Genomic DNA, 24,346 nt, shown 5'->3' on the forward strand with positions numbered 1-24,346 from the left:
CAGTACCGAGTGAAAATACGTGACTATTTGCATTTATATGCGCTAGACAAGACAAGCACTCGTCGCATTAATGCAAACGGCACAAGACATCAAGAGAATCATCTTCCTCGGTGAACAAGCAGTGAGTGGGAGCACATTCGGATAATAATGCCAGCGTGCCAAAATATGAGGCTTAAATTACTTGTTTCGGGAGTTGTTTTAATGAGCATTCCGGGGAAGGACAGTTGCAGGAGATGCAGGTTTTATTTGATGCACTTTGCGTCACGCTTCTAGTGTGTCGAGCGGGTGAGAATGACACGAGAACAATTTTAGACGGTTTTACAAATCATTAAGCCTAATGAGTGTTGTTTTGTACTTTTAATTTGTTGTTTCGATTTTTTTTAAATCGTTGACATTGATCGCTCATACCTTGACTAGGAATTATAGTTAATATTACACATCCTTGGATGGGAATGGACAGGTTATCATGAAAAACTTTGTAATGATAAATCGCATCTTGTCGTATGAAAAGAAGTGATAATGTTCTTTAAAATTTATGATTTTTAAATTTTAAATTTATTTAAATTTTAAATTTAAAAGAATTACATGCAAATTGAGTGAGGAAGAAAAAATAAAACGAAAATGACACAAGGTCAAACAAGGTAAAAAATATGTTATCGTACAGAAACTTTAGAAAGTTTAATTCGATGTTATAACTGAGAAAGGATTAGCCTCAATTTTCATAACATTTATTTTGAAAAAAGATTAAAATATACTTATATCATATAGTAAAGTCTCATTCAAAATAATGAAAAAGTGATTGATGCACAATGGTTGCATACATTTAGGCTCAATTATTTTATCGTCTCTTTAATACCAGTTGTAACTTCTTCTTCTTCTTCGTTGGCACTACAACCTCGAGAGGTCTCAACTTTCTATTGATTTCTGGCCTGCTATGACTTGATTTTATCCGTAGCAAAGTGACTATTCCTGCGTACGGGTAGGCGGTCTCTGAATGGGATTTGAACCCCGGTCCTGCCGTGTGAAGACCGGCGCCGCTGTCGCCTAGGCCACCGGACCGCCCCGTTGTAACTGATCTACCAAATTTAGTCTGATGATCTGAACCGTAGCAAAAATTGTTCTCCTTTTAACTAGCTAAAAAGTGATTCAAACACAATCATTGCATACATTTAGGCTCATTATTTATCTTATTTTTGAAATGAATTGCATTGTTTTTCTGCATTGATCTGGAAACTTGTGGTTTGATCTGTAAAATAATTATCTTGTAATTCAATTTTCGACTACATTATCCATTCTGAGATCTTTTCCTGTTGTAATTCTTCCCTTATTGTGGTTAACCTCACTTTCCTCCTCTTAAATTAACCCTCAAACGAAAAGCAATGGCATCTCATCTTCAATAAATTGTCCACTATTACCGTCACCCTCTCCATAAACACGATACCCTAATGGCGTCCAGCATCGTCTCTATCAGCGGGTGTGATACGCCCAGGTTTCGGGTCAATCGACGATTTTCGGCAATCTTCCATTAGCGGTTTTTCATACCACCCACCGGAGTGAGTCTACATCACGATCATACCTGTCCATTCGGACGGTGTTAAATATTTAACGAACCACACCCCGTCACCGACCCGGACATAATCCGAACATCCCCACCCTCGCGTCGGCATGGTCCGGCCGCACCCGTGCACCTCTGACCAGCAGCATTATTTATTCACGGTCGTCCAGCTTTATGCAGACCGAGCGCTGCTATGGGTGGGCACCCATGGTGCCCGGGACAGTTTCCACCTGACTGAAGGCAGCCGACGGACCCGTCCCGAAACCACATTGGCAGTGTGTATTGGCGTCGCCGAGTTTAGGGTGCATATTGTTGCTATAAATCAATAATAATTCAACATCATTTCCAGATCAAATACTGCGTTCGTTTTCCAGCATTGTAACAACGGCCGGTTCGTGCATCGATACACTCCAACACAGCTGAATAATGGAAAATCCAATGAATCACTGCCCTTCGCAAGTCTCGCCTGTACCGTGAGACATCTTGTACACAACACAATCGTTACACCGGGCTATCAGAGAGCTCTCTGTCTGCAGCTCTGCACCGTTGGCGAGCGAGCTGTCTGGGACCATAATTTGCAGTGAGCGCTAGGAAATTGTTGAATTTTGCGAAATTTCACCCCAAGGTACCGTGACCACCAACGCCAAGCTGGAACGAAAGTGAGCAAGCAAACAAGACTCATCTATAATGCAAAGGAATTGCGAACCCGAACGTTGGGGCCACTCAGACTCACGAAGAATCACCCGCACTCGTGGTCAGGTTTGGCAAAAAAGGGGGTTTTCACGCACGCAATGGTAAATAGTTTATACTCTAATAAGACGGTTTTTGCTGCCGGTGGTGAGGCACTTGCGATGAATGGAAGGGCCGGAATTTGAAGTTGTTACATGAGTGAGGTAATTTGATCTGGGAGGGAGTTTTTAAGAAACTGTGATTAACTAGTTTTTTGAGGATTTGAAGAAAACAAGGCTTTATCTAGGATTTAAAAAAACAAAACCATGAAAAATGCATCGAAATAAAATTATTTAAATAAAGAAATTGTAGAAAATAAGAATAAACATACAGCAACTTTAAAGTACCTGATAACAAAAAACTAGAAAATAAATAAGCAATAAAGAAATGCAAACAAGAGTAAATAAACAAAGAAAGTGAATGATATATAATCGATAAGGTTTGAAACAAAAAGAAAATTTTAAACAAGAGCTATAAATCTTTAAAATCTTAAAGACGCTTACGAGAACTTTGAAACATGAAAAGAACACCAGAAAGCAAAGACAAAACAAAGACTGTATGACACTAACTTTCGCAGGATAAGCTCAACGGCACATTAGTATGGCAGTTCAACTAGTTCCCCAGTATGTGTGAAAACTTTCCATCATTTGTTTGACCCACTTTCCGTTTCCTGTTCCGGTGCTCAACAAATATCACAACAAGGCAATGGTGGAGATAGCATACAATTCACAACTGCTCACATACACACACACATCACACCCCATTCATATTATGACCTACCCAACTTTTCACACATTAGCTTTCCCCCTTTCTGGGGTGGATTGATAATAAACTGACCGATATTTGTGCCCCCCCCCCCCTCGAAGTTAGGCAATGGTGTTTTCTTCCGTTTGCGAGTTTATTGACCTGCATACCTTTGCTGGGCCTGCTGAGCTGAGAAAACCACTTACCTGCAGCTGGCGATAGCTTCGTTACGACTCCCCATCGAATTTTCCACTGGAAAGAGAGAGAGAGACAGAATAAGAGAAACAATAAGACAACTTTGTCGGTACGATCGATAGTTTGTGCATAGTTTCAGGCGCTATCAAATGGCGGTGTGCTACGGCAGTAGAAACGAGTTTGCTTTTCTTCATCCCTAGCCCAAAAAACAACTCACTAACGCTTCCGAAAGCTCGTGGGAAAAATCCGTCAACAGAAGGAGAACTAGTACCGTGCAGCGAACAAAGCCCACACACACACACACACACACACACACACACACACACACACACACACACACACACACACACACACACCGGTTTCAGTTCGATCGATTGTGAGAGTAAGTTTGCCGGGTGGAAGAAAACTTCCCAATAAACCCAAGCAATTTACGTCTGAGAACTCTCACCTTCCCCCCGTCGGTCGGAATTGGCAGCCAAGATCAAACACGGCACAGGTTGCTAATTTGTGTGCTGACCTCCTTCGCGATCCAGCGTGGGCGGGAAAGTTTCCAAATCCCGGACGTTTATCCCGAAGCGTGGTGGAAATCTTTCGATTTTGTGTGCCTGGGGAATGAGAAATATTTCTGGATTTGGGCGGAAAGTTCAATCAATCTTTGACTTTACGCTGCTTTGTTTTCGGACAGACTCGCTCGCTTTCGGTAAGCTTCAAGCGGGTGAGTTTTGCTAAAAAGCGGCATCTAAACCCAAACCTATAGCGAGATGGCAGCTGGTACACAGGTGGTCGAAAGGAAATGGAGCTAGGAATAGTTTACTAAACGATGCTGCGGAAAGTTAGAACGATCGGTTTAGTTTTCGTTGGTGCTATTGTTTTGAGGGGGAATTGTTTGCCATGAGCGATTTATATAGGCACCCAGAGCAATCTTTAAGGGTTAAGGTTCTGGACGTTACTCCTTAAATCTAGAAAATTATTGAAGCTGTTTATGATCGGACTCTTAGTCATGCATAACAAGAACCCTCATTTTATGTTTTCACTAAAACAATTAAGTTAAGCAAATAAAAATTCTGAAGTTAAGGTATAATTGCATACTTTTTGGCGTTTGATTGGCTCAAGGATCTGAAATTGCATTACATATCTTAAAGATTAGGGATTATTTTGACGGTTTATCATTTCTAAGAATATATTTAAAAGTTTAAAAGTTTATTTTTAGTCTTCTTAAGGATCTCAACCGTAATTCACTTAAAAAAATGTTAAATGCAAGTCAAAATAATTCTTCCCACCAAATAGAAAACGGAACAATAAACCTTTTCAGTGTTTGAAAAACATCCTGTGAACACTAAAAATGCCACTTAACGAAAGAAGTTATTTTCAGCTGTGAAACTTAAAAGGAAAAAATGGCTCAAAGCAACGATAACACATACGGCCCCAACATACATGTACCACAATATCGGGCATGCTGCTGTTAAGCCCCACACCAACCGTTCCGACCACCTTTGCGGTGAACGGCATGGTTAGGAAAACTTTTTCTATCAAAACTTTCACACAATGCAACACGGGCTTTTCGGGGGGCAAAGGAAAAAAAGTGTTAAACCACAAAAGCACACACATCCTCCTTTCCGGTGAAGTAGCATAAGAAGTAAAGGAGGAAAGAAATCACACCGTCTTGTTGCTGAGCTGGCTGATGAAGGCAGGCAGATCGTCGCGTCCGTTGCTCCTGCTGTCCTTCAACAAAGCGTCCACACAAAACCGACTCAGGGGTTTCACGTGCCGAGAGTGCTAATGTGCAAAACGATGCCGCTTTCACACTGTGCAAAGCAAAAGCCCGATGAACATGTAAAAGCCATCCGGCGGAGCAATATGAAGGACGAGGCAGCGGGTACACCTTCCTGTTCCTGAGCTTGTCAATGCATGGTTTATGTGGCGTATGTCAAAGTTTTCCTTCCGATCATCGATCCCCTCGTGGGGTGGGTTTTGTTCCGTTTCGTTCAACGATCGGAACAAGATGTTACATTAAGCGACCAACAGACCAACCAACCGACGGGATTGGAAGGCTTGGCTGGTCCATAAGAGGTGACTCGACGAGTGAGGTACGGAAGTATGGGTATGGATGACATTTTGACGACAACGAGCAGTTGAATGAATTTGCGTTTCTTTAGCAAAAGTTTCCAGTTTTCCTTTCTTTTCTTCACATTCCTTTTGAGCTCGTGACATGAACTGATTTTTACAGCACTGTCGTACCGACGAAAACGGATATCGGTGGCATTTTTCTGTATTCGGAGCAATTTTATTTCAAGCTAAATGGTTTCTGATAAATATTTGAACAATTATATGTCGTGGGAAATTGTTTGTACTGCTGAAATTTAATTTCATATTTTGTAACGTTCAGTAGAGTAATAATTATGTTCTTGTGTTTGCGCCTAAAGGTAGGCAACCAGCGGAGCAGTATTTGGGATTAGGAATTAAACCGAATTTTTAGGTTAGCTATGTAATTTAGCTTGACTTAATTTATAAAAAATTGTGCGTGAAGTCTTAAGGCAGATCATTTTAATAAAATGCAAACAGCGTCTAAAAACAGTACAACCGATCTGAAACAATATTAGTAGAATAAGCATAACATTGAAGCTGAATTGAGTCTTGTAGTTTTTATTAATTGATTTAAATTTAAATTATCTTCGAGAATTATTTATTGTTTTATGTTGTGATCTTAAGGGTGATTTTACAATACAACCTTATTCATTAAAATATTGAAAATGCTAAATTATTTTATTTTATTTTTTTATCTTTCTGTTCTCATGTTACAACATTATTTTTTTACTTTTCTTTTAAATTTTGACCTCGAAGAACTTTTGTTTCTTAGGCCTCGTTCCATTTTTAGACATTGCGGTTGATTTAAAAAGATATTTTCTTGTTCTTATTATTAAGTAATTTTTTTTTATTTTTACAACTTGATTTGCTCTTTTATCGCATAGTTCCTACTCAAATTCCTATCATCGACAAGCAATTGATTTATGTTGTTTCATGCATCCTATCCTTTCTACGGTGCAGGATTTTTTTTCTCCTTTTCCACTCTCACTAAATCCCATTTTGACAGCTGAGATTGAGTGAGGACAAACGAAGGAAACGCTTCCACTCACACAAAAACTGTCCACCCACCCACTCGATTAAAGCCCACCGCAACATGACATTAATTGACGTTTCCATTACCAATCGAACGGCGGCGGCGGCGTCGTACGTGAAAGGGCAGGTGCCCTGGGTGGAGCGAGCGGGCTGAGTTCAATATCGAGCCAGCTGATCGGCCCGTTTGTTTATTCGACATTAAACCATGTACACCACACCACACTACTAGCCATGGGCATGTCACCGTGCGAAGCTAGGTGATGTGTAAGTACAAACTGTTGTCATTAAAATTACACCTCGCGCCGATGTACCGATTGAATATTTAATGGCATTTTAGGCGCGTTTTGTGAACAGGCGATTGATTGATATGCCCGTGACTAAGTGAAAGTGACACCCGGTGGTGATGGTCGATTCTGGGACCACCGTTGTTACTGAACGTGACATTTGAATATTTCAACGTCGCGTCCATTTGCAATTGCTAATTGTTTTAGATGCGGTTGTACTCCCTTCGGTGAGCAAAAAACACAATACATTGTCTGGTTTGGTGTGATATCTCTTTCACCGACATGCGTGTGCGTGTGAGTGGATGCGTGTAATGTACACCATCGAAAAATCCCAACAAAGTTTCCCATAAATCATGTTTCAATTCCATGATGCCTCCAACGCTGGACCCCGGTTGCGCTCACGTGGATTTGTTGCCACCGTGGACATCCGAAAGGCACCGCAAAAGCCGACGATTCGCTCCGTGCTGTTACCTCCCCATAGGGAAAAAAGGAAGAAGCACCCAACCCAGCAATTGCAATTTATATCAATAAAACGTGTCATTTACGGTCGAAATGCTGTAATAAAAGTTGATGTATGGTGTGTTGCCCGTTGTTTTCTACGGTGCAAATTTCCACTGCTTTTATTTTTCTTTTTCGCTTTAGTTTGGCTTTGTTTTTGCACTTACTTTGCATACGTATGGAGCGGGTGGGTGGAGCACGGGGCCGGGAGGTTCTGTGGCATAATAATACTACACATAATCATTTATGGGCAAGCCACCATTGTTGGTGGTTCATTTGTGGGATGCCCATCGAACAGAACCGGCCGCTTGCCACGGCAAGCATCATCGGAGGACCCAGAGGTTGTACAATTCATTTTTCCCCAAAATGAGCAATGGTGGTCGTGGAAAGCAACAACAACATTATCGTCATCATCATCATCATCGTCAGCGTGTGTTTTGTTGTGTGTGTGAATTGCAGCACTGCTTCTAAAACCACACGATCCAGGAACACCCTCTTTCCACGTTGGTACTGATGATAAATTATTACACGATTTAAATTGGTTTGGCTCATTTTGCTTTGATTTGCATCGGAATAATTAAATGGGGTAATGGAGAGCCCGGGCTCGCCGCCTCGAAAGTGATTCAAAAGGGGTTGCTTTTCATGGGAGAGTATGGAAAAACGGGGGTGTGATCGAGAGGCGGGGGGATTTTTCGATTCGATACGATCCATTAAGGACAGGCCACGTTGATGATGAAAGATGATGGTAAATAAAGGAAAGCGGATGAAAGGGGATAAGCATTTGATTTTGATGAAAGTAAACGTAAAGTATTAGTTTCACGAAAAGAGAAACAAACTAATGCTTTAAAAGCATGCTCAGAAAACTGAAACTTCTTGGATTGTAAGAGTCTCCGGCTTAATAGGAAGTAAATCTTTCGCCATAAACATTACATTTCTTATAACTTCAATATACTTAGATCACAAACAACTAAACTTTCTGTCAAAATTTTCCAAAATAATTGCCAATAAGCTGTTTGCGAATGGTATTTGCAAATATTAAATGTTTAAGTTTGATTTTGGTTTGCATATTGCATACATTTAGGCGTACTATTGTTGCTTCTTGGATTGAATACTTTTCTTCCTTGTGGCTCATGATGTCGTGCTTATATGGTCATTCCACTTCAATAAATGTTATATCTGGGTTTATGTCTGGAATTTCCTCCTAAAGCTAGCAATCAACATGTTATATCAGTCCTTTAATTGACATTAGCCCAACTACAGCGCCGGTTTCCACAATGCAGCACCGGAGTTCAAATCCTGTGCCGTTCTTTACCCCGTTGTGAAGACTGAATTTTCAATAACGTGGTATCATTTCGCGTTCGGTGGCCGAGGCGATAGCGGCGCCGGTCTCGACAGGGCCGGGGTTCAAATCCCATCCAGACCGCCTCCCCGTACGAAAGGCTGACTACTTTTCTACGGGTAAAATTAAGTCATAGAAAGCCAGAAATGGCAGGCCGAGACCTCTCGAGGTTGTAGTGCCACAGAAGAAGAAGGTATCATTTCTTGTGAATGACACCGGACGACTCAGCTCGTAAAGTCCTTTTAGGCCATCCACAAGGACAGAGGCGGCGTGGTAGGCCGAAACTGAGATGGAGTGATGGCGTTGATGCGTCCGGCAGAACGGCCGGGATGATTGATTGATGATTCTTCAACAAAAAATAGAAAAAAAGAAAACAGAAAAAAACAGTTTTCAATTCCATTTTATTAATAAAATAAGAAAACTTACTCTAACACATTGTACAGATGTAACACCTAAAGTTATGCAATACAAAATACATTTTCTGTAATCGATTTAAGTAATCGATGAAACAACGCTTAAAGCACACAACAGAACAGTTTAAGCAAACCGTTCTAAATTAAAGCTTCCAACCATTACACTCGGCTGAATCAAACCGTCTCCTTTCCAACTATCCTACATTGTATCATCACTGTCAAACCAACAATTGTGCATTGTTTTCTGCTCTCCATTCTTTTACGCCACACATACACACACAAAGATTTACTACGGTCGCGTCATTGTTTCAGTGTTTTCTTTTATGCTTTTTCCCCCTGTTGTTCCCATCCGCGCATACGCCCTCTCCATCGAGCACCTCCACTGACAGCACGAGTTAACGATAAACGGTTCCCTTTTTGGCCGGGCCAGTGGCAGCACTTGCCCGTTGCATTTGTGTCTGCATGTAAATAAATCGACACCCAATAAACGCTTCCCGGCCATTGTAGCTTCAGCATCGGGCGCGAGAATCCGATCGGTGATGTTTTGCCTTTTATTTGTAGTTTTTTTGTTTGCATTTTTGTTCCGAGTCCTGATGCATGCAGTTGATTCTTGCAGGCACTTCAACAACATGCACCCGTTGCATGTTCGCGTCCAGTTTTCACGGATGTTCCAGCTACAGCGTGATGGTGGAAAATGGTGCCTTCTCTCTTCACGGCCGTACAACAATCGCATCCTATGTAGTAGTCCGGTCGAATGGATCCACGAGCATCGTGACGATCATTGGCCCGCAAATGTTTCGTCGGATGGTTGTTTCTTTCGGGGTTTGGCAATTGGTCAAGCTTTCGGGGGCCTTTTGTTTGTTTTATTGGTTCGATGGAAATTCGATGAAATCGTAATTTTGTACGACAGTGGTTCTGTCTGCTGTTCACGGCAATGTGCTAGCGAACGAGTTAAGCAAGCTGATACCGTATCGAAACTGATGCCGGTGCAATTGCTGTTACATCGTTACAAGCGATTGGGAATGTTACAAGATTGATGGATACGGGCGTGAATTAAATAACATGTAAAAGAAACGATTGCAAAAACGTGCCGGTGTACGATAAAGGGAAATTAGTTTGATTTGAAGAGTGAGAGCTAGCGTTCATTCGATCATGTTAAAATTATTTGTCCGATTATTTGTTCATTCGAAAACAAGAGTTTTTTCTGTAATCTTTGTTATCAAAGAGAGAGTAGAGTTTCCATTTATATTCACTGAGGTTTAGAGCAGCTAATATACAGTTTCACAAACAGTTTTAGTACATATTTTTTTAACAAAAACTCTTTTGAATAAGTCTTTTGAATTATGTGAAAGTATTTCGAACAAATCAAAGTTTGACATAAACCAAAAATAAACGAAAATATTGTTCCTCAAAACTTTGATATTATTGCAACGCATATGAACGCTCTTGAGAAAAAAAAACCTCTCTACTTACCAAAAACCGAGTCTACTACCCAGGCATCTCAATGCAGTGAAAATATTTACTAAAATTCTTACAACCCAAATCCATTTCCCATTCACATTTAGCCCAGCACACCCGGAAACAGCAGATAAAAACCCTGCCTAAGTCCTGCCTAGCTCCCGAAGCCGGAAGAAACAAATCGTACAAAAAAAAAACAAATCGCCCCCACTCTCTCGCCCCATAATGGAACAATAAAACACTACACAATGGGAAAGACATACAGACAGTTGACGGAGGAAACAAATTTTCCTTAAACGAAATAAAAAAAAGAAAGAAAACACAATGGTTTTTCGGTACCCTTGGCCGGAAAAGTCTTTATTGCTGTCATATCGCACGTTTTGCATTCAATTCATCCCCAGCCCAACCGCCAGGGGACAAGAGCACACCCTCGATTTGCCGTTAATTTATGATTGTGTTTCATAATTTAAAAGACTAATATTTGCGTAAAAAATCACAATCGTGGGGTGGTTAGAGTCGGCCAAATCAGTACCATCCAGCGGGTCCATCCGGTCGTGCGTCCGTAGCGAGCGAGGCAATGGGAAATAAAGGGGGAGTAAAAGGATGCTTTTAAACTAACACACAGACGCGTAGGGTGAAGCGAGACAAAGAGCATCCTTATTAGATGCTGATGGAGAAGCAGATGGAGGGACGACGGGGACTTATGTTCCGAAATAAGCAAACCATCGCTACTGAGCGAGCGTTTACGGTTACGATTTCAAACCACAACCCCACTGGCCCGGAACTGCCACGAACGAAGTCACTCCAAAAGAACTCATCCTCAGACAACGTGGTGCGTTGCTGCTGGTTTGGAAAATACGGTCCGCTCGAGTGACTGCATTCAGAGTATTTGATGCGCGTCTTCTCAAAATTGGCACCGCGTGCCTTGCACTGTTCCACAGCAAACTTTGTCCTGTGTATTTATGCCTCATTTCCTCGCATTCGGAGTCTTTGTGCCGTGTTGAGCAGGGCAAAAAATGTGGGAGAATTTTTAATTTTATTTAGAGCTGTTTTGATAACGAACCGTAAATGCTGTACGCTTTATTGCATCCCAATAAAGCATTAATTGATGAAGGACAGGGCAACACGCGAAGAAGGATGCATCGGGTCTAGAGAGAGCGAATAGAAAACAAGACCAGCCTAATTTTGCTTCCCGTGATGGGAATGTGAATGAGTGGACGTAAATTCAATTGGCTCTAGCCAATTCCCTCCAGTGCGCGTGCTACTCGTTGCCGTACATTTTCACTATCTAATTAGAATATCGGGCAGACACCGGAGGGTTGCCTTTTTTCCAAGCGCACAAGAAGCAAACAGTGCATTGATGTTCCCCCAACCAAAAAACATCCTCACGAAGTATCTGTCCGACGTTCCTTAGCTCGGGGAAAGTTTTGTACCGTAACCAAATTTTCCAGCGCACGTCAATCAAACTGTCACATACCGGGGGAGTATGTAGCAAAACGGGACCAAACTTGTTGGAAGGAAATTCCCAAGGAAATTCCTAGCTCAACGCCAGAACGCTACACGCCGAGCAATTGCCGTTCCGTTGCACGCTGTCAAATTAATTTAATCATGTACGTTACAGTTCACATTTTTGCTGCTCAGCAATCCGATTTTTGGTGAGCGGTGGAAATATTGCTCACCAATTCAAATCACGGATTTAAGGGAATCGTTAAACACAAGTGTTATGTAGAATCCTGAAATCTTTTCTTCCTGAGCACTGTACCCACCCGGGTACACACAGATAAACACCGTTTGATTGACGATCATAACAGACGCGTTGAAAATTTTACAGATTGAACTTAATGTAATCGATTTACGATCGATCTCATTCGATTTCTCCCCAGTGGCAGAGGCTGTTTTACAAATAGGCCGGGCAGACACAATCGGATCCATCAAAATCGTGCACACCTTTTTTGCGGTTGGAACGGCACGGTGCATATAAAGCGGGGGAACAGATTTTTCGTCCCAATAATCCGTACCGTTTATCTGTCAGATTTGCGGAGGGGGGTTAGATGTGACAGCGGTGGATTAATGGGCTAAAGGTGATTATGATGGAGCAAGGTGGAAGGATATTGTTATGAGCTTGTGTAATGGATAGGAGAGAATCATTGGAAGCAATCAAATTTAGGTTGTTAAGCGCCGGTTGTTAATTTGTCTATTATTAAAATTGAAGTAATAATTATGATGGCAGATTGTGTTTTAATGCTTTGTTTAAGATTTTTTCTTATCTATATTTTGAGTTTACCCTTTTAAGGTAAGTCTTAAGTCTTTTTCGAAAGTAATTTTTACTACCACTCTATAAAAGGATACGAATAAATTATTTTCTCTTTTAAGCTTGTTTAAGATTCTTCTTTTGTTCTAATATTCATTTTGTTACTTTTTGAAGACTTTACACTTTCAAACTTTTAAAACTTAGTTTCTTTTTCATTGTCAACGGGTTTCCTTTTTTCAAGCTTCTGTTTTCTTTTCATTATCATTTGAATTATTTTTTCATTCTACTTATCCATTATTACAGCTCAATGTTGTATTTGTTAAGTTTCTTGTAGTTTATTCTTCTACTAATATGGTTTTTTACATTTCTATTGAGCTTTATTTTTTACTACTTCCTACTTAGCATATTAAAGTTCATGATCAGTTTATTTTTATAATTGTTTTTTATTCTTTTAATAATCATCTAATTTTTTTCTTAAAAATCTTAAAAATAATTAAGATTTTTGTTAACAATAAAATTTTAAAAAATATTATCAAATAACCAAAACCGGAGCATTTAACCTTTGTACTTTCAGGGAACATCATTGCTGAAGAAGCATTTACGCGTTTTAAACATGTATAGTTGTGCAAAATATTCAAAAAATTATGCAAATATTTTTTAAAGAAACAGTGTAACAGGGTAACCCTTCAGGAGCACTATACTTAACAAAAAAAGAGGACCCTTTATGAGTCATTCAACCCACTGAGAGAACTCTCTCACTTGCCTTTCCTTCACATCATCACCATCGACTTTCACTTTAAAGCCTCGGTGCTCGATCCGACAAAAAACCAAAACCCCCTGCCAATAATTTCTTGGCTTTTGAACAAAAATTTACATAAATTAACCATAAAACACGATACCCATCATACTCAAGGGCTGCTAGAGTGTACTCCCCGGGTATGGGTGCTTGATTTTTTCCTTGCATTGTTTCGGTGCTTTAAAACCACACCACTCTTCCAACGGCATTACTCAAATTATTCATAAATTAATCCCACAAGAACAATCCCACAGGCCGAGACCGCCAGTGTCGGAGGTTCTCGGCTGCGGGCTCTCCCGATACTGTTATCTTCAGCGCACACAAACACACACACACACCCTACGTCACGTGAAGGAAGCAGTACACTGTTACACGATTTTCCTGAGGTGTGAGTTCCACTTTTTATATTCGTCTCCAATTTTTCTGTTGCTTCCTTCATTCCTGATTTGCCCTCACCCCTCGTATCAGAATAGCTGTTGTGTCTGCAGAGAAATAAATTAAAACAATTCCATTCGGGGCGTTCACTGGCACGCTACTAACGCTACTGATTACAGTGTATCCGGACCGGACGGACGGAGGGGACCCACCAAAATAGACTTACGCGACGCTGTTACGAGATCCGGCCCACTTTTCCCTAGCGCAACCACGGCTCCGACACGTTACGGTTCGGTGCAAATTTCTTGAGACCCTTAAATCAGGGGATGTCCCTACAGCGAACCGGGAGTCCAACGGTAAGAATATGCTCCGCCAGGAAAGAAAGTCAATTTCCATTCCCGCTAGCATCTTGTTCCCCCGGTTTGGGTTGAGTAGCCCGAACGAAAAACTGAACAACAAAAGAAGCCTACCGTAAACAGCGTCTACCCTTGCTTCCGCCCCAAGCCGGAGCCCTGTTTTAATCATTAATTCACTGCCTTTCCGCTGACAGGCCCGCTTTTAATGTATGCAAGCATGTGCCGTACGATGCTGACAACGGTACGGATAATGATTCTGGCGGGTCGCGAAAGTTGGACAGTGTGTTCACATCTGCCCGACTCCTGCCAGCAAAGTTCGTCTAGAATCAAGAAGACGTACGCCCGCCCGCGGAAGTCAAACACGCGCTACGCACGCAATAATCGTTAATGGATTACGATGAGTGAACAGGCCAAAACCCCGTTTGAAGGGATTGTTCCTCGGTGGTAAGAATTCTTGCGCTGGGTGATGCTGGGCGAGTGGGATTCGGTGTAAGTGAAAAGAATATGCTTGATTATTGTGTGCCACCCGTCATCTTCATCACACTGGCGGCTGGCTGCCATCATCATCATCATCATTATCGTTACGAATTGCAAGCTTCTAGAAACGTACGCTGTCTAGCTGGTGAAAGACTTTTGCTCCTGCCGTCAATCAAACGGATAGGGAAGGGGAATTCTTTTATCTGTTTGGTAGGATAAATTTCATTACAAAATTACCGTGCATTTGGTTTTAAAACATGGTATGGCGATTGGAATAAAACTTTATATTTTATAGCTTTTAAAGAGATCCAAGATGTTCATGACAACCGATTTTTTTAAACTTTTGCATGCTTTATAAAATTCAAAACTTAGTTTTATTCAATTGAGTGGTTTAAGTTATGTACTCTTCTCTTATAATATTATTTGGAATGCAATGTAATAAAAAATTTCTTGAGTGTTATTTGGCATTTTATGGTATTATTTAATTTATTTTATTTTACTGGTAGTATAATGTATTTTACTGATGTGTTTAATGTTAACTTAAGTTAAATTTTTTTATAATAGATAATTAAAGTCTCTAGAAAATTTTAATTTTAATGTCTTAGATCTTTAGAAGAATGGGCGCGGTGAAGATTTGAATTGGTAACAAATCTTCTAATTGCTTTTGCTATCGCAATTTTCCACATAATTCTAAGTACTATTCTTGAAGTTACTAAACGAGTTATCCAGTTACCAAGCTATTGTTGAGTGGAATATCAAAAAGGTATAGCTGGAGTACCTTGCACAGGATTTGACTATTGAGAAAAATCAAGTCACAAATAGCCAAAAATGACAGACCTTCGAGGTTGAAGTGCCAAGGAACCACCAGAAGATACCTGAAGTATTCACTCTCTTCACTTACTTGCTTCTGGCGGACCCATCAACACCATCACCCCATCTTAATTTGGGCCTGCAAAGCCTCCTCTGTTTATTTGTATTCCCAAAAAGGACTTACCGCCAGGGTCGTCCGGTGCCATTCTCATTACATGACCAGCTCACTTGGTGAGTGTTATTCGCTGTGTGATGTTGAGATCATCGTTGAACTCTTTTTTAAAACAGTCCCATCCATAGTCCTTCGACAAACACGGGGCCAAAAATCGTTCTAGCCATCCTCCTCTCGAACTCGACTAAGAGAATGTCGTCAGTTTGAAACAAGGTGTTTCTCTTCAATTTAATATATTTTTAGGCCAATCGGGTTATTACTGATTGTCCTTTCACTATTTCGTAAAGAATCTTACCACTTCCTGTAGCATGCTCAGTATATTTAATAGCATCATTTGTATGATACACCTACATATAATCTAATTTTATTGCTTCCATATTACGATCTAACGTAAATTGAAGAATACCAACATAGCTGAATAGTTGCCTATAAAAACACCTAATTGCATTTTCCGAGTCAAAATGAAAATTCCACAACTATGACATCACTCACACACATGCACACTACCGCTAGGTACGATATAATCCCATCCCACAAATCCCTTTATCCTTCAAACAATAAGGATTTTACTACGGACAAAAAAAAACCAATCGCTCTGCATGATGATTAAAATTTACATTCAAATCTTAACCCGTCCCAGCCCGAGTACCGCAGAAGAAGCCGAAACACACACACTCTAAGCTCGTGTCAACTTCTTCACAAGCGACGCTTCATCAACGGCACCAGCCACTCCACACACTACTGCTTGCAGCAAATTATTACAAGAACTTCTTTTTGCTTGCTATCTTGCGCGTTGTCCCCCAGCACGTTACACGTTCGCGCATTGCAGACAAAACGAGGACAAATCCATTCCGAAACTACGGTAAGTACATTCATTTCCTTACAACCTCAAAGTGTTTAGGTGTGTGTGTGTGTGTGTGTGTGTGTGAGTGTTTGGGCTCCGGAGGTTTTACACTCTCCAGACGTTTCCTCTTGACGATCTGACATTACCGAAATGTCAGCTTTTGGTGGCCACATTCTAACAAGCTTACCAGCCAAAAAAAAATGGGGGGGTCCAAAAGTTTTCCACATTTGCTAATGCTCCACGCGAAGACACGGGACGGAGTCTTTGCCCCATAAGCTTCAAGTATAATCATACGAATAAGAGTCTGCTGGGGTTGCAGTTGTTCGCCGTTTCGCACTATGATATGCACACAGAAAAAGAAAAGCGCCCGGACGTGGATCAACTCACCACAAGTGTCCGGAATTCTTGCAAATGTGGTGAAGCGAAGAAGAGCAACAACAGAAAGCGCCACCCCAGATGGAAGAATCCGTTTGCATTGGTGCACAGATTTGAGTTTTCCATTCCGTGATAGTCACCCCCGGAGCTTAAACGATTCTGTTTAACAGTGGGGAAAGAAACGGGGAAGCCCCGAGTCCTTATCCCGTGCGCTGCGCTGAAGTACATCTGTGACGGAGCAAATCAACCTTCTGAAGAAAATGAGCTTGAAACCTGTGGCTGGCGATGGTGAGTGCAGCCGTGTGCAATATGCACCACCATGCACCAGCACTTGCATTAAGTGCTCGGCGAGGCACAGCCGCATAGACGGACAGACAGGGACATACATTCAACACTCACCCGTCACTGGCAGCGGACCTAGCGGGCGGATGGAAAACCATTCCTAAGCGAATAAGCTGCCCTTGTCATGATGCAAATCCTGCCACGAAAGGATTTGCTTGTGACTATGTATATATGTGTGTGTGTAGATGTGTGCTAATCAGGATTCCCAACTGATGATGTGAATGTAACAGTATTTTGCTCTGCCCCAACGACGGCCTGACGACGATGAGCCCGGCGAATGTGCGATGATGATAAATTTATGTTTACTTTTCCCTGTAAATTGTGTGAGTGTGTGTACTTTCGAGATTTATGATGTAGAACAAATTTATGACAACGTTGGGGTGGTGTGGGAAAAAAGCGGACCAACCGCTTTCGCATCGACACCACGGTGAAGAGGAATTCTTCAAGAAGCAGTTTCAGTTTCTGGTCCTTCTTTTACGCTTTTTTGAATGAAGCAACCAGCGGAGGGTTACCGTGTCTTTGCGTACGGATCATTTAATGTTTGCGTTTAATGTCGAGCGAGTCAGCCCTCGCTTAAGGCTTTCTTTTCGTTGAGAAATCTCATTTTGCGCTGCTGGTGAATTGCTGAGGACCACAGGTTTTTCAGTATGTTTACCCTTTTATTTTGCTTGACTTGTTTTGCCCAGAGCACAGAAACTTGGAATTTTGCTTTAGTCACTGGTGCTATGATTTTGTTATTAAAAATTAAGCATTCAAGAGAACAAATAAAGTAATATAATGTGAATTTATGTCTCTTTTATAAAAAATTACATTTTTGATAGTAAAAATCATGTGTTTTTCAGTATGAAATATCGTAGGCATGGAAAGCTTTCAGATTGCGCTCCTTTTTGGAAATAAATAAGTTGGAGGGTTTGGAAGGAACTTGGCCAGTAAAAAATGAGTTAAGCCTTCAATAATTGAATACATTTGAACAAGATCCCTATTTTATTTTGAACAGGCAAAACAAATATTCCAATAAAGAGTACATGAAAAACACTGGACAAATGTTCTTATATTTTAGTTCTTGGTTGTTTGGCAGTAGGTTGCTCGGCGAGGAAGAAATGTTATTGCAGCCTCAGTGCGAACCTATTCATGAAATATCCAACTAAGTGAACGTGTTATCCACCCTCAAAAAAGACATTTGACACAGTCTGGGCGGTGCTGAAATAAGACTTGTCGCAAGGAATAGTCCAAAGCACTAAATGAGGTTACTCTATGAGACAATGTTGATCTAGCTAGGACACATGGCATGGACAAAGATAGTTTTATAGTGTGTGTAATATCTGATCCTATCAAACATTTTATATTTATTTCAATTAAAACACTGTCGTCGGAGAGGTCTTCAAATAAAGAATGTCTGAGCTTTTAAGGGGACTAAGTTTTTCCTCATCTACCTAGCATTTATTCTTATTTGATCTTACAACAGATCTCATCAACGAACATGATACGTCGTTTAAGCCACATTTGCTAAGAGACCTCATACTTCTTCTTCTTCTTATTTGACTCTATAACCTCTATAGGTGTCTGCTTCCTGTGACTTTACTATACCCGATAAAAAGTAGTCAGCCCAGCTTGCGAGAACGCGGTCTGGGTGGGATTTTAACCTCGGTCCTGTCGAGTGGAGACCGGCGTCCGCAATTACCTCGACCACCAGACCGCCCCAAAAGACCTGATTATCTGTAAGTTTGTAATCGATAGGTCAAATCTAAGAAGGCAACTTGTCTTCAAAGGACTATTATCTAGAAAAGATTAATCGTACCATAGATTTTAGTTTGAAAGAATAACTGCTAACAATTTGCTAATAATAATCATCAAAATTTGATTGATTAACCTACCCCATTTCACGGCTTTAGCTTATTAAACCAAGCTGATACTGTTCAAGCACATCGTTCAAACATAATGCAAGCTAACCAGCGCAGCAATCCATTGTGTTCATTAAAAGCTACTTGTCTACCGCAAGAACAACCACAGCTTATTACTCCAGGAAAATGCATCACTCAGCGCGAACGCTATTCCGTTTTACTCTCATCACCGGAAGTGTGTAAACAATTCATCATCTCCGGCGATGCAAAAGCTGTTGTGCACCGGCAAGTTAAAATAAAAGAAACAAATGAAACTAAAAAAAATGATTACATTCTTTTCCTAAGACATTCTTTAACAGAAAGCAACGAGAAAAAAGGCATCCAAGAATCGTAGTCTATCGTCTGGATTTTCTCTCCAGCTAAGCTAAGCTTTTTATTCTGTTCAGCACTTCTTCTCCTGAATGAAAGTTGCCGCAAACGATGTCTTGCAACAATAAAAGAAGTGCACGAATAGCAACAAATTTGCCATCCCGAGAACACCGACGGTTGCTGCCACTATCAACTTCACCTTGTCATACATTTCGCTCTTGCTTCTTTATGCTTTATGCGAACATAAGAAGGGAGAAAAAAAAGGAGAACCCGGCACGCCACACCGACCATGCGGGTTGGTTTTGTGAAAGAATGGTTTAAGACCCTGCTGGCTGGCTCGGGTCCTGGCTGGCGCTACTTCCGGCGCACGCGGTGTAAGAAAAGGTGTGTCTACCCGAACTTTACCAGTAGTGCTGTGGTTGCCCGGGACGAAAGCACTGGCAGAGCAAGATAAAATGATTGAACTTTTTTCATAACTAACCCAAACGATGTGCTTTACGGTTTCGAGGTTGAAGGAAAACACTTCTTCGGTGGCAGTGGCGCATCCGACAAGGTAGCGACATCGTAATGCCATACTCCTTCCTACGACATCCTTCTACTCCACCGATCCAATCGCAACCGTCGCACCGTCGCAAGGGAAACTGTCATTATGTAACAATATCCCATAATGAGTGCTTCAAACTTTTAATAATATTGCTAAAAGATGTTGCCGCTCGCCCACCGAGAGGCCATCGAAGTCGGTCGACGGTCGACAGCACTGCACCAGATTGCTGGTTTCCCGGTCTACTGTCAATAGCATAGGTAAGCTTTGCTGAACATCAGTTTCAAGAGGCCTTGAAAACTTACCGCCAACATCACGGGAATCCTAAGGGAAGTTTTCGTTGTTTGCAACGAGTACAAAACAAAACACTGTGAAGAAATGTTTCTTCAGTACACTTAATTTTCATCTTGTTCTGCTTTTTGCGCGTATTTCCGTTTGACAGCAAATTACTTCCGCACTAAGTGTGGTTAGTATGTTGGGACGAGATACTAAGCGTTCCTAAGGCAAAGCGCTTGTCCGTTCGAGGACGTATTGCGGGAAGTATCCCTCTTTACTAAATTTTAGTGATTGCGAAAGTTTCTCCACTGCCACGGTTGCGGTCGTAATTTGTCCGCGTGCTCTTGTCCCAGTTAAGAAGGCTTCGTTTTCGATTAGTTCTGATTGGCAATTACAGGACCAACTAATCATATCGCACACTGTTAGCAGAACAAAAAGGGAACAAGAGACATCAATATTAATTAAAACTAATACGATCTCGGTTTCTTTGGTCCCATAGTGCGTAGCATAACTATAAGAACAGCTTTTTTTTTGAGGAATAAATAGGAACTTTATAAGATTATTTTGAAAACATGTCCTCTTATAACCTGCAATTTCTGGTTTACTAGACTTGATGATATTTTATTTTTCAGACACAGAATAAACGGCATCGGACATACGAGGCCCCTCGTTGTCCCTACGTGCTGAGCTCTTCTCGTTTCGCTCACAGCTACTCCTCTTCTTTGGCACAACAACCTCGAGAGGTCTCGGCCTACCATCTCTAGCTTCCTGTGACTTGATTTTACCCGTAGCAAAGTAGTCAGCTCTGCGTACGAGGAGGCGGTCTGGATGTGATTTGAACCACGGCCCTGACGTGTGAAGACCGGCGCCGCTGTCGCCTCGGTCACCGGACCGGCCCCCTCCTCTTATTAATATGCTAAAATTCTGATTGTCGTCACACATTAGAAAAATTTAATTTCCATTGCGATTTTCTGACTGTTTTCATTTGATCCCCACTTTTATGCCATTTTTGGTTCTTTTTTCGCATGGACGTGAGGCAGGGAAGTAGACGAACCTTTGTGCACAGTTTTCTTGTTGTTATATAATTTGAAGAAACTGATAAAAGCCTCGTAGAGTAGGAAGACCGTCCGAAAATCAATCTATACTAGCATGAGACGGAAATGCAAAACGACAAATATTTTCGCGATATTTTTTCATTGCATTTTGCCTGTTAAAATTTACACATTAAAATTTTTCGAATACTTATAAAACAATCATTTGTAAGAAAAGATTTTGAGCAATTTTAAAATAATTATATCATTTTTACTTAACCAAAACTTACTTCCAAAATATATTCATACTAAAAAAGATAACATAAACACCATAATGGTCGCAATCAAATTGTGAAGCAATTTGCATACATTAAGGCGCTGTCTTCATTTCTGTGTGGGTTTGATGTTTAAGCCTTTAAAGTTAATTAATTGTAGATTGCTGTTGTTATTGAAACAAGCTTTCAACGTAAATCTACTCTGTTTAATCAATTTTGAGCAAACAAAATGTAAAATACTCTAAGGAACTCTACATGTCCAATCAGACTGATAGTAAAATCAGCAAAATTAACAAAAAAATAATTTATACAACCATGACTGATGCAGACATTTGGCAAATTTAATTCTCTCCAAAATCACTTCAAAGCTAAAGTAAAAACATAAAAATCTCTCCATAAAAACCAACACTTTTCACAGCAAGCTCATTACATTCGCACCTGTCTCATTACATTTCGCCTCTAACTGGCGCCCATAAAACACGTCCCATTTGTTTCCCAGCCAAACAGCTTGACACTAAACAACAGTTGAAACAGCTGTTTCGAAAATTCCGCCACGCCATTATCCTGTGTGGCAAAAAAAAAGCACACTAACATTTATCCATCGCTAACAGCTGTTTGCGATGTAACAATCCCATCTTTAGCATCCTTGGCCACCGCCTTGGGAGCAGGCGCCCATTACCTTTAACGAAGGAAACGGAGCGTAACGGGAGCCCTTGTTACTTGCAGCGTGTTGAATTGCACTCGGGTCGGTTGCTAGTAAATGCAAAGCGCAGCTGCAACTGTGCAATTTAAAATGAACTCCGTGCGAAGGAAATCGGTACGCTGCGTCTGGAGATTGAGCTGCGGTAAAATGAGCAGCACGGCAGTAGAAATAATATTGATCGTTGCGCTATTCGATAGCGGTAGGAAGAAAAAGCTGTTTCCCCGTTGGGAGATTTTCACAGCGGATTTTCCACTTTCCACGAAGCAGTTCATTATAGTTACAAGGATAAACAGCACAAACAGGAAGCGAGTGGAATAAAATGTTATTGTTATGTTTTGCCACCATCTGAAGCATTTTTTCTCTTTGTGGCTGCATACTGTCATAGACAAAGACTTGGACGAGGAAATTGATTAACCTTTCGCCAGTAAGTTGTGTGATCTTACAGGTGTTTATAATTTTTTTCTCACCCTCCATCAAGACTTTACTAAAAGAAATATGAAGAAACAAAAGCGCTCTCTCTCAACATTTCACTGCACAAGGTTTTTTGCTGCAGCCTGGCCGTGCTTGGTGTGCACTGCTGTAACAACGTGAACATCTTTTCCAATTATTCAAATGCAACCAGATTGGATGGAAGATTGTGGATGCATTTAAAGTTGTTTCGTACGACGATACAAGCTGTAGCACTCTTTTTTTTGTTATTGGCTTTCGTATGGCTTCGTTTGTATGGCGCCACACAAAATGCTAATCATGTCGTGCAGCAGCACCCGTTGCTGTTCGGTTGCCAGAAAGGATACAAAAACGAAATATAAAGTATAGCGTCACGGAACAAAGCAACTTTGTAAAAGTGCCCCAAGGAATGGAAAACCCATCCTTCCAACTGACGGTGGTGGTGAGAAGGGCAGCTGGAGCAGAGAGAGGAAGAGAGAGAGCAAGTGGCTCAATATACCAGAAAGCCGGGTGTGAGAAAAGTCATAAAAATGGGAAATACAATTTTTATAAACACAAACACTTCTTCCCGTTGGACTTCCCGGTCAGACACTACCGAGAGGGATGGAAAGTGGAATTTTATTTTTAAATTTATCTTCCAAACCGCTCGTTTTCTTGGCCGCGTAACGAAGTCAACAGGGCAATGGGATGCATTCGCCTGAACCTCCTTTGGTGCAAGAAGAAAAGGGGTTTTTGTTTTTACGAGATTATACGAGACGGGGTTTGCCTGCTTTTATTTTCTCTCCATGCCACTGCACCAAAGCAAACAAGCGCCCATTCGGGTGTGAGCAGTAAAACACAACAACAAAACAGTCCCCCCCCCCCCCCCCCTGGGGGCGTCCGGTTCGATGATTGAGTGGCATAAGGAGTTAGCTCTGAAGAGGCCTTCCTTCGTCAGGACGAGTCAAACTTTGTTGTCCTTCTTGTCATCTTATGGCACACTACTCTTCATTGTGGGCAGTTTATGAAGCAAGGGTATCCTCTTCTTTTTTCTTAGAGTCACCCGAGTGCCGACCTAGCAGCATAGTTTTGCAACAAGGGAAACTTTTATCATTTATATGATAATCGATTGGCAGGCCATCACCATCACCCGAGCTCTTCGTTGGAAGGGTGTGAACATCTTACGGTCTGCTGATGTTTATTTCCAGGAATGAAGGGTACTCACTCACTGGCATTCAAAACTGGATTGTGCAGCTTTCATAACTGGACGAACAAGATTATGATTGAGTTAGATTGTGCCGTTTCGAGATATGGCGAATGCACAGGCAGGATGTCATCGGGTAGTTCGTAGGATGGTTGCTGGTTTGCAGATTTTGCTTTATGACACAATTTGTGAAATGTGAACTTTTAGTGACCTATTTGAATGCTGAAGTTGTATTACGTGGCAGGGTGATAAGGATGCTCTAAAAGTAATGGATGGGTTTGATCTTTGTTTTTTTTTTTAACTGAAGCTGTGATCATATATCAGCAATATGGTTAATGGTTTGCGCCGGTCACGTATGCAATCCGCGTTACCTAAAGTCCTAGGTTAGAAGGGTTAGTTAAAGATAAACTTGAGAAGAAGCTGCAAATATGCATGTTGAGAGTAAAGCTAAGAATACGAAGAATCAAACGAGTAAGAACGATCCAGAAATACACGCGTAAGAGCTATCGGAACGAAGGAAGAAAAGAAAAAAAATCATTGAAAGATACAG

At 41.1% G+C, this 24,346-nt stretch overlaps 1 protein-coding gene across 1 annotated transcript in view; it reads right to left on the reverse strand.

Annotated features, from left to right (window-relative positions):
- The window catches only part of LOC118503549, a 433,940-nt gene that overhangs the window by 353,953 nt on the left and 55,641 nt on the right, over positions 1 to 24,346 (reverse strand). Inside the window, exon 4 of the mRNA XM_036036948.1 lies at positions 3,235 to 3,280. Within this exon, the coding sequence (XP_035892841.1) occupies positions 3,235 to 3,280 (46 nt within the window). The remainder of the gene's footprint in view (positions 1 to 3,234; positions 3,281 to 24,346) is intronic.

This window comes from Anopheles stephensi, chromosome 2 (genome assembly GCF_013141755.1).
Source record: "Anopheles stephensi strain Indian chromosome 2, UCI_ANSTEP_V1.0, whole genome shotgun sequence".
Taxonomy (NCBI): Eukaryota; Metazoa; Arthropoda; class Insecta; order Diptera; family Culicidae; genus Anopheles; species Anopheles stephensi.